General features: G+C 43.4%; 1 protein-coding gene across 15 annotated transcripts in view; it reads right to left on the bottom strand.

Moving 5' to 3' along the window:
- The window catches only part of KIF13A (kinesin family member 13A), a 222,749-nt gene extending 211,140 nt beyond the window's left edge, over nucleotides 1-11,609 (bottom strand). For 14 of the 15 annotated variants that reach the window (XM_064363016.1, XM_064363010.1, XM_064363004.1 and 11 more), the window contains exons 1-2: nucleotides 11,383-11,609; nucleotides 11,008-11,098 (exon numbers count right to left, since the gene is read on the bottom strand). In XM_064363016.1, the coding sequence (XP_064219086.1) occupies nucleotides 11,008-11,098; nucleotides 11,383-11,437 (146 nt within the window). In that variant the 5' untranslated portion in view covers nucleotides 11,438-11,609. Of the gene's footprint in view, nucleotides 1-6,564; nucleotides 6,688-11,002; nucleotides 11,099-11,382 lie in introns of those variants that run through there. The other variant, XM_064363017.1, reaches the window with a different exon arrangement.
- Nucleotides 11,610-11,936: the final 327 nt, after the last annotated feature.

The following is an 11,936-nucleotide window of genomic DNA, read 5'->3' on the forward strand; positions in this document are numbered from 1 at the left end:
ACTAGAGCAGAAGGTAAGTATGTTTAAAGGCTTGTTAACCTGTTCAACAAACTATACGTGGGTTTATTGTATGTGGCCCTTTCAAAATCCGGGAAAGATCTTTTCAACACTTGCAAGGGATGCCTATGCAAGTGCTTTCTGGTTTTCCTGAGGCTCCAGCTTGAGATACAGAAATATTTACGGTCATTTGTGGTGGTTGTGCAGTCTAGGGAGTGTCTCCCCAAGTCAACACAAAGGGTCAACAGCAAAGAGCAAAGCTTCCCTTTCCTCATAGGCTTCCTTCCTGTTCCTTGTCTTTGAGAGAGAAGAAAAAAAAAAAAAAACAAGGCTCCAAACTTTCTCCTCTTAGGGAACTACAAACTGAGGTTTCCCTCAAGCCTCTTCTAACAGTAGCCGAGTTCATCACACCTACCGATCAGACCCTGAAGAGACCCCATGGAATCAATAACTACTCTGCTTTTGAAAGAAGGGAGAAGAGGGCATAAACCAGAGACACACACACAATAACCTGAGTTCATCCCACAGTGGAAGATAGGAAATATTAGAGATTAACTGGAGTTTGGTAGGGTTGTAACAGAACCCTCAGAAACAAAACATGATGCCCAAGGAAGTTCTAAACCAACAATAAATGTCATTTCTCCACTCCCATACATATATACTTGTTGCATAAAACAGCTGTGTACCTTTAAGAAAACAGCTTAAAAATCACTGAGTCCCACAAAAAACACAACTGTATAAGATGAAGACTAATTAAAAGATTCAACTCAGATGACTTTGTTATAATGTTCTGGAGACACAGGCAAAGGCTACTACCCAAGCCAATTAAGGCGGCATGTATTATGCCTGTAAGGAGCCCAGGATTCTCAGCTATCTGATAAAGACTTCATGCGGCTGCTTTATTTCATTTGACACCTTCCATTCTCACAATAGCTACTGCGTGCAAACCAAGCCTCCCAAGAATGGTGACCCTGACCTCTTCAGTTCACCTAACACCCTGGCAAGTAGTAAATTAAAATGCAACCCATTTCAGCTCCTGTAAATGTTACCTACTTACTCTATTTGACTCAACTCTGTATTTAAGTACGGTTAGGATAAATCTGATATTATGACTTAAAGAAAAAAACCCTTATAGATGAGCTCATCCAGCCCTCAATTTTACAGATGAAGAAACTTAGCTGCAAAAGGATCAACAGCTATCTCAAAGATCCAGACCAAGTCAGTGGCAGAAGCAGACAGCACCCAACTTCCCACAGTTCACCATGCCATGCTGCTTCTCCATAGCTCAGATTGGAGCCTCTGCATGGATAGGGTTCCCATGGCTTTGCTGGAAATGCCACATCATTGTAGGACTGGAAGCCGGGAACTGGGGCTCACAACTCTCAAACTAGAAAGCTGAAAAAGAACCTGTGCCTCCTGACAAGTCAGTATCAGGTGAAGGATAGGCAAGTACCTTGCATCTAGATAAGTTAGGTAATTCTTTCCCCTTTACTGTAATTCAAGCAGAAACAAATAGCAAGATGCGCTTTAATTAAATACATCTGCTTAAAGAGTCCTTACGCTGGGAACCCACTAGACCAATGGTTTTCAACCTTGGCCACACATGAGAATCAACAGTCAACCATGTGCATTAACAGTCTTGGGCATTCAACCTGGTCTAACCTTTAGATGGCTATACCCTCAGACCCTGTGGAGCAAAGACAAGTCATATCTACTTTTTCCTGTTCAGATCCCTAACCTACAGAATTTATAGGTATAATAAATGGGTTTTTTTTTAGACCACTAAGTTTTAGAGTAGTTTGTTAAGCAATAATAGTAACTGAAACACCTGGGAAGATTTTTTTAAAAATCCTAGTGTCCAAGGTGCACTACAGCCCAATTAAATGAGAATCTCTGGGGGTAGGACACAGGCATCTATTTTTAAAGTACCCCAGGCAATTCTATGATGCAGCCAAGGTTGAGAACCAAAGTCCGGACCCATGGAGTTTAATACACTGGCCACATATAGCTGTTTAAATTTAAATTAATGAAAATGCAATTTAAATTCCTTGATCATCCCAGTCACATTTCAAGTGCTCAATGATCACATATGGCTAGTGTCTGCCATATTGGACAGTGAAGATATGGAACATTTCCATCACCTCAGAAAATTCTGTTGGACAGTGCTGCTGGTCTAGATTAGCAGTTCTCAAAGGTTGGTCCTGAGCTACCACCATCAGCATCACCTGGGAGCTTGTTATAAATGCACATTCCTGGCTGGGTGCAGTGTCTCACACCTGTAATCCCAGCACTTTGGGAGGAAGAGGCAGGCAGAACACTTGAGGTAAAGAGTTTGAGAACAGTCTGGCCAACATGTGAAACCCCATCTCCACTAAAAAAAAAAAAAAAAAAAAAAATTAGCCGGGCATGGTGGCAGGTGCCTGTAATCCCAGCTACTCAGGAGGCTGAGGTAGGAGAATTGCTTGAATCTGGGAAGCAGAGGTTGCAGTGAACTGAGATCACTGCACTCCAGCCTGGGCAACAGAGCTAAACTCCATCTCAAAAAAAAGAAATGCACATTCCCAAGCTCCACCCTAGGCCTACCAAAACAGAACCTTTCAGGTGGGACCTTCCAGGTGATTCTGATGCACATTCAAGTTTGAATACCACCCATCTTGTTACTACTGCCCTTACAAACTCATTTTTGCCATGTCCTCTCTCCTACTTAAATATGGAAACTAGCCATTTTGGTACTATTCTGAAAAGATGTAAGATAAAAGATATAATAATATGGCATTTTCCTCCAGTGCAATAAACATACACCTTTCTAAAGAGGACAAAACAATTTCTTCACTAAAATGTTTGCAACAGTGATGCAAAAAGTATGATTTTTAAAAATTTTCCAGCCAGGTGTGGTGGCTCATACCTGTAATCCCAGCACTTTGGGAGGGTGAGGAGGGTGGACCAGGAGGCCACTTGACACCAGCAGTTTCAAAACAACCTGGCCAACGCAGCAAAACCCCGACTCTACTAAAAATACAAAAATCAGCCAGGCGTGGTGGTGCACACCTGTAGTCCCAACTACTCGGGAGGCTACACTGTAGTCCCAGTGTGGCGTGGGGCGGTGGTGGTGGGGGATGGGGGAACAGAGGTTTCAATGAGCCAAGTTTGCGCAACTACACTCCAACCTGAGGGACAGAATGAGACTCCATCTAAAAAAAAAAAAAATCCAGCTTTTTGTACTAACAAACTGTCTTTATGAATGTGGGTAACTGAGTTGTCTACAGTAGTTACTACCTTCAGTTATAGCATTTATCTATGCTCTTAAGAAAATTATTGCTTTTATTGTTGGAAGTTCAATAGAAAAGGAATTTGACAAAAGCTTTTAATAATAATAGTCAATGCAAAGAGACTTTACAAAATGCTTCTGGAGTATGGAGCATTCTTGAATCTAAGCACTGGGAACACAAAGATAAATCATGTACAGTCCTTGCTGAGAAGAAACCCCAGAGTTTATCTGAGATACAGTTACATCTGAGAAACGTCTTTAACATAAAAGACACCAAAACAAACAAAACAGTGTGCTTTAGGGAGAAAACAAAAAGCAGACTATATGGAGAAAATTATCATTAATGTCCTCAGACAGAGATGATACCACAACCAAGAAACAAGAAAGATGCTTCAAAAAAAAAATCACGGCTGGGCACTGTGGCTCACGCCTGTTATCCCAGCACTTTGGGAGGCTGAGGCGGGCAGATCACGAGATCAGGAGTTCAAGATCAGCCTGGCCAACATGGTGAAACTCCATCTCTACTAAAAATACAAAAAAATTTGCCAGGCCTGGTGGTGTACACCTGTAATCCCAGCTACTCTGGAGGCTGAGGAAAGAGAATCGCTTGAACCCAGGAGGCAGAAGTTGTGGTGAGCAGAGATCATGCTATTGCACTCCAACCTGGGTAATAGAGGAAGACTCCATTTCAAAAAAAAAATCAGAGACTAAAAAAAGAGCTCTTGAAAATTAAAAATGTGATAGCAGAAAAGAAAAATTAAACGTAAGGATTAAACACAAGCCTTGTAAGATACAGTGGAGGAAATCTCTCGAAAGGTAGGTCAAAAAGGCAAGAGGTGAAAAGTAAAAAGAAAAAAGAAAACCACCGAGAACCAGTTCAGGAAACTCCATGTCCAAATAAGTGTTTCAGGAAAAAAAAAAAAAAAAGGAGAGAGAGAAAACAAAGAGAAAGTCTTATTAATGAACTAATTCAGTAATATTTTTTTCAGAACTGAAAGACATGAGTTTCTAGGTCATAAAGGCCCACTATTGTGATTTCACAAAAATAAAAAAAATTAAAAAAATTCTAACAGATTCCAGAGGGGAATAAACTAGGTCACATCCAAAGGATTAGAAACCCAAATAACTTCTCAACAGAAGCACTGAAAGATAAAAAACAGTGGAATAATGTCTTTAAAGTAGAATATGATGCACAGCCACACTATCAATAAGATGAGTAGGTGGAATTGAGATACTTTTCATAGTTTCAAAAAACTTCACCTTGCAATCATGCTTTCTCAGGAAGCTACTGAAGGATGTGCTCTACAAAATGGAGGCAGGAAACCAAGAAGGGAAGGAAAATAGAAAAGCAGGAGATTCCACACAGAAGAGATGTCAAGGAAATCCCCTGAATGATGGTGCAGGAAACCCCAGGAAGGCAACTGCTCCAAGCAGAGAGGGCTACCAGATCACAAGAGAACATGTAAGCAGGGCCAAGTAGAAACGTCTCTAAGAAGAGGAACTCTAGAGAGTACCTGATATGTTTGAAAGTCTTGAAAAAATATTCAGGCAGGCAGCAGAGAGTTTGGATGTTGAAGTAATAAGCATGTAGAAAAAGAAGCAAAATAAAAAAAGAGGAAAAAAGAAACAATTATTAACTCCAGGCAAAACAAAAAGTTTTGTATGACAAGAAAAGAATTCATTGAACAATTCATAGCTCAATGCCAACAATGTTCTGTGTAGTCACATAAATAATGCTAACACCAAATATTGATCCAAACAAAATTACTATATTGGGAAAACAGGGAGCAGGTGGGAAGAATTTGGGGGTAAGGTAAGAATAAATCAAAGAAAGAGAACAAAGAGACCGAATAAAAAAGTAGCACTACCAGCGTGTTATTCAGAAGTAGGGAGGGAAATTCCAAAATAATGAACTAAAACCACTAAAAGTGATTGCCTCTGGAGAAAAAAATGAAGAGGGGGACTTTTTTTGTTGTTTTTTTTTAACAAAGCCTTGTAAATTATATAACTACTTCACACTTTAAACCATGTACACTGGCTTAAAAAAACAAACAAACCAGGGTCCAAGCTCTTACCCATTAAATCTATGTTTTTCAAAATATAAGTTTGTGGCTCATTAGTGGGTTGAGAAATAATTCAGTAAGACATTGCCATCATTTTTTTTAAAATAAATTCTAAGGGGGATAGAAAATAAAAGACATTGCATATAGTTGAGTATTTTTTTCATGAACCTTTAAAATATACATATCCACATATACAGATTCTTAATGTAAAATGTATTTTTAACTGTTGACTGTCAACAAAATAATATAAAATCATCACTCTAAACTACACTGTATTATAATTACTTTTCATTTTTGTCTTTCTTTCTCTTTTCTTTTCTTTTGAGGAAGTCTCACTCTGTCGCCAGGCTGGAGTGCAGTGGCACAATTTTGGCTCACTGCAACCTCTGCCTCCCAGGTTCAAGTAATTTTCCTGCCTCAGCCTCCCAAGTAGCTGGGATTACAGGCATGCACCACCACGCCCAGCTAATTTTTGTATTTTTAGTAGAGATGGGGTTTCACCACGTTGGCCAGGATGGTCTTCATCTCCTAACCTCGTGATCCACCTGCCTCGGCCTCCCAAAGTGCTGGGATTACAGGGGTGAGCCACTGCGCCCTTTTCTTTACTTTCTTACAATTAGCTCTGTAATATGGGCAGAGTGAAGAAAAACAACACAGAAATGAGAATTCAAAGTCTCACAGGTGATTGTATAATGTGGAATATTACTGCTTCTTAGGCGACTTGTCTTTCTAGTTATGCATGACTTTCACTAATATTTACATCTCTGGTCTACAAAGACACTGGAGCCAAGGAACTATCCTAGAAGCCTTTAGAATGGCCAAGGAAGCCAGCATAGAAATAAAAACTTGCAACATATACAGACCGAATAGCCCTTATCCAAAATGCTTGGGACCAGAAGTGTTTTGGATTCTAGATTTTCAATTTTTCTTGAATTTGGAATATATGCATTATATACTTACCAAATGAGCATTCTTAATTGAAAAATCCAAAATCCAAAAAATGCTCCAGCAAGTGTTTCCTTTGAACATCATCTTGGCACTCAAAAAGTTTTGGATTTTAGAGGTTTTTTTTTTTTTTTTGAGATAGATAGGGTCTCGCTCTCACTCTGTCACCCAGGCTGGAGTGCAGTGGTGTAATTTAGGCCCACTGCAACCTCCACTTCCCAGGTTCAAGTGATTCTCCTGCCTCAGCCTCCTGAGTAGCTGGGATTACAGATGTGTGCCTGTGTGTTTTTTTTTTTTTTAAGTAGAAACAGGGTTTCACCATGTTGGCAAGGCTGGTTTCGAACCCCTGACCTCAGGTGATCCGCCCACCTTGGCCTCCCAAAGTGCTGGGATTACAGGCGTGAGCCACTGTGCCTGGGCCCCAGGAATCTGGAGCATTTTGGATTTCAGATGTTCAGATAGGTATACTCAACTGTTGGTGAATATACTAGGAAATATTTACAAAGTTGATTAAGAGGAATCTTTCTTCCACTGACCCTCCTTCAGATGATTTGCAAGGTGTATTTTCATCCTGCCATATGGAAAAAATGAACAAGAGGCTAAAAACTTTGATGCTCTTCTACTGAGAGCCCATATTTAGCCCAACATTTTATTTTTATGCAATAGGTTAAATATAAACTTTATTTTGGAGTCTTACCTTAAATTCACTTACATAAAATAATTAAGAACAAAAACTTCTGTAGAAAGTAAGTTCCACTATATTCTTTTCACATCATAGCATCACTTCCTAAAAGTCATAGGGATCAGACCCATAAGCCAACCATCTATATTTTTAAAAACCACCACTACCATTCACACTGAAAGTAAAAAAGAATGAGTAAGTATTAATATGCTGATATTAAAAGACATCAAAGATATTTCTTAAAATATGTAAGATACTTATTTGTGTATATATTTGTGCATATTAAAAATGAACATATATATCTCAAAAAAAGGCATGAGAAATAAATGACTGTGGCTACCCATTTTCAGAGAGGTGAAGCGATGGGCAAAGTAGAGATCATAGTAGGGGTGAAGAGGAAGATATTTCACTGTGTATGTCACCCTTTTTAGCAAGTTAGGGATTCTCATTCCATCACTCCCTTCACCCTACTCCATCCCTTCACCCACACCCACCCCACCCCCAGAACTGTCTTGCTTCTTTTTTTTTGAGATGCAGTCTCACTCTGTTGCACAGGCTAGAGTGCAGTGGCACCATCTCAGTTCATGGCAACCTCCACCTCCAAGGTTCAAGCGATTCTCCTGCCTTAGGCTCCCCAGCAGCTGGTATTATAGGCACACACCACCGCACTCAGCTAATATTTGTATTTTTAGTCGAGACAGGGTTTCACCATATTGGCCAGGCTGGTCTCGAACTCTTGGCTTCAAGTGATCCACCTGCCCTGGCCTCCCAAAGTGCTGGGATTACAGGTGTGAGCCACCTCACCCAGCCCAGAACTGCCTTGCTTCTGAATCATACTCCGCACCCACACTCACACACATACAATCACCCTGAAGCAATGTGTGGCAGGTATGCCTTCACTTTCATTGGCAAAGGACTCTCTCTTCATCTTGCAAAAGTGAACCTATACCCTCAGCATCCATAAGACCACACAAACGGCACCTGTCTTGGCAGGTTGCCAGGACCTTGGGTAGCATCCACAGCCCCTCCTCAATATTCCCATCACATTTCCTAAGCCCTTGCTACATGCCAGGCAGTATGCGGGAGCAAGAGGCCCAAAAAGGAGTAGGACAAGGTACCTGTCTTCAGGGAGCTCACAGCCTCAAGGGAGAGAAAGAAGAGGAAATAGAGAATTTCAAAAGTATGTGGTCCATGAAATGGCAAAAGTATACCCCAGTGTAATTTACCACATTGTATTATAACTGTTTTTTCCCCTCTCTCCCCACATCTCTCCAAGGTGAGTGACTGATGTAGGTACTGGATCCACAAGTACCTTTGAATCCTCTATGCTAAGCATGGTACTAAAATGATCTGAACTTCATAAATGTCTCCTGGATAGCAATGCAATGGTATTTTAAGAAACAAATCCACATGTCTTAACGTTTCAGAATAGGGATCAGTATACACATCAACTACTAACCTGGATGCATGCAATGTATTACAATATTAGAATTTCAGCACTGAAACAAACATCTTTAACCTCAGAGGTCCTCTGATCTTTTAGTCCTAGCTACACAGTCTTGGCTTTGGTTTTGTAAAATGGGGAAATGATGAAAGCCGACATCACCTTTTTTTTTTTTCCTGGACATCAATGTACTCTCACTTGTTTTTACTGGTAAGACTGAAAACTTTCACCCACTAACTTTGAATTTCTCCCCATGGTTAATTCGTTGGTAATTTCTTGCAACTTTCAGAAAAACAGTAATCCTCAATTTGACACAGGTTTGCCAGTATGCATTTAAAGACCTCTTACACTTCAAACCATGGACTTGTAGATACAAAACATAGTAACATTCTCAGTATTCTGCTCTTCACCTTTGCCCTGCCCTGAGCACTATCTAAAAACCAATGACAGAAATGCTTGCAAACATAGTATGAAACATTGTTGCAGTTAATCAGCCCAGAGCCCAAGGGAGAAATTGTTTCTATTTTTAAAGGCACTGTTACTTTAAAGAAAAAGTCTGTGGAGAAATGTGAAACCAAGCTGCATAATGAAAATAAAAATGCATTTGGTGTCTTCATGTGTGCAAAGACAGTTATTCTAATGTACAAGGAGCACTGTTGTGTTGACTCCTCAGTTCGTCTGTAAATGAAATGACCGGTACTAGGGCAGAATCCCATAGAAAGCTCATCTGCTATTCGAAGGATTAGATCTGTCAGAAGGTCAAAACACAACAGTACCCACATTTCAATGCTATTTTTATAGCTCCAGATAAGGGACTATCCCACTAAGTAAGCAGATGAATAGATCCTAAAGTCACCCTTCAAATCTTTACCTAAAACATCCTGATTAGTAACTAACGTCGTTCAGCCCGAAAAATGATCAACTGATTACTTAGCATTTGGAACCAACTGTCCACAGTTACGGATTGTATCCAAATTCCACAAAATCAAATCTGTTTCTCTTCACGAATGACAACACTTCATGTCACTAAACAGTAGCTAACAGTCGCACTCCTTATGGAGTGACAAGGAGCAGGTGCCAAACCAACAAGGAAAACAAGCAGCAGCTACACAACCGGAGCTAAAAAATACTCTACCTGTTCCCCCAGACTGCTTTCAAGAATCTGACCCAACAGAATTTTTTCCCTAAACAGTATAACAATATCCAGTTTAGGGGGGAAAAACATTCGTTGGTGATACGGGCATCTAATTTAATCTGTAAATATTTAATGTACTCAAGGAGTTTACTAACACCATAAAATAATCTACACTGCTATAAATGCATCTAAAACTACATCCATTACCAAACAACATTCAGTATAATGTACAATAAATACTACATTCAGTGTTAAACACAACATTTTAAATATAGCTCAGCTATTTAATATCACCATCAGAATCTGCTAAAGGTAGCAGAATGTTTGCAAACTGGATAAAAATTGCTATGCTAAACACGAAAAGCAAAGAATCCCCAATCTCACCTCCTCATTATTTCTTTCCCCAGATTTGGCAAAACTGAGCCTGAACACTACACATTATAGAATGGAGGCATTGCTTAATAATGTCACAAACCCTGCTTCAGAGTCTCTCTTCAATGAAAATCTCTAAAGAATGAAATTCACTAAATTGTAGTCCATCGATCAACAGGTGATTCTTAGAAACAGAAACTCATTCATTTCCAATGAAAATTAATTTTGTAAACTCTCCCGTTTTTTCACATACGGATATTTACAAGCTACTGCATTATTATATTGAATGAATTCCAACCGATTTCTTCTCAGAGGCTTACTAGAAAAATGCCAAATATTCAAATTATTTTGGGGCATTATCCCATACTGCTGCATGAAACAGAACAGAATTAATAAGGATCCAACAGTCACCACTTTTCAAATGCAAATATGTTGCCTTCTAGTAAATACAGCCCCTTTTAGAACATCCCTCAGTGTCTATACAGGTCAGGGCTCTACTTTTGTTTCCTTGAAAATCAAAATTCGCGCATTACATTGAGGCATTATCTCAACTCAGCCTCGACAACTAAAATAGGTATTAACTAGTCCAGCCTGAGTCTGCATCGTATAAGACTCTTTCGCTTCATTTTTTTTCCTCCCATTTTACACACACTGTCCCTCAACAATTCTGCCAAAGGAAACAAACGCTGCAGTGATTAAAAGAATCACGGGCACTGGGTTCCACGAACAATGAGGTCGTGGGCTGGTACCCTGCCCACCTCGGGCCTCAGTTATCCTGTCTGTAAAATGTGGCCGCTGGACGATTCACCTCTGGCGTCCCATCCGGCCCTCTCCCTCCCGGGTGCCTCGCAGCCCGCCAGGTCTCAGCTGACTGGTGCTGGCGGTGGCCAGGGTGCCCTGCCTGCCGCCGCTCTAGATGGAGGGAAAGGGGGCGAGGGAGGAGAGGAACTTGGACTTGCAACGGCTTCAAACAGGAGCTGGCGACAAACTTGCAGCTGCCCTCCTAACAATAGGAACGAGCGCTCCCATTTTCCTGGCTCAAACTTGCAGGACTCCGCGAGGCTGGATCCTCCCCAGCCGCCCTCTCGGAACCCGCCGTACCTTTCTCCCTGTTTGGTGTTAGAAGGAGGAGGGTGCAGGACCGTCTGATTGCCTTCCATCTCCACCACGCACTTGGTGTTCAGTTCCAGTTCTGAAAGCACAGAGGGAAAGGAACGTTGCAAAGTCCAGCACCCGCGCCTCCAGCCCGCGCGGGGCTCCGTCCCGGGAGGCGGCCGAGCCTGGAGACGGCGCCCCGGGCACCGCGGCCAGCGCGGACGCGGACACCGCCTCTGCCCCGGCGCCCCGGCCCCCCGGCCCCCCGGCCCCCCGGCCCCCCGGCCCCGGCCGCGCTCTCGCCGCCCCGGCCCCGCAGTTTCCAAAGTTGCCCCCGCCCTCAGCCCGAGCAGAAATAAAACCGAGCGGAAAGCTCCTCACCTCGTCGGTTCATGGGCCGGACCCGGACGGCAACTTTTACCTTGGTATCCGACATGTTGGCTGCACTCGCCCAGCCGCTCGCCGCGCCCGCTCGGCCCGAGGCGGCCCCTCACGCGCGGCGCCGGCGCCGCCACAGCCGCGCGCCCAAGGAGCGCGGCCGCTGCCGCTCCTCCGTGAGCTCCGAGAGGCAGCGCCGAGGCTCGCGGGCCATCCCGGGGGAGCGCGACGCGGGGCACGGCCGCGGCCCGGGGAGGGGCGGGCGCGCGGGGCGGGGCGCGGCGGCGGCGGCGGCGGCGGCGGGCGGGGAGGAGGCCTCGCCGCCGGGCCCAGGCGCCTCTCTAGCCGCGCGGCCCCAGCCCAGAGCGCAGCGCCGCGGCCCCTCGTGGCTGCCCCGGGCCCGGCTGCGCCGCCATGTTCCGCGCCCGCCGCCCGCCGGGGCTCGGGAGAGGCCGGGATCGGCCGCGATCGGCCGCGCGCCGCGCCCCCTGGAGCGGCGGGACGGCAGTGAGGCGAGCGGCGAGCGGCGCGGCGCTCAGGGGCGGCGGGAGTCCGGG

This window comes from Aotus nancymaae, unplaced genomic scaffold, assembly GCF_030222135.1.
Source record: "Aotus nancymaae isolate 86718 unplaced genomic scaffold, 86718_ANA_hifiasm-v0.15.2.pri h1tg000051l, whole genome shotgun sequence".
Taxonomy (NCBI): Eukaryota; Metazoa; Chordata; class Mammalia; order Primates; family Aotidae; genus Aotus; species Aotus nancymaae.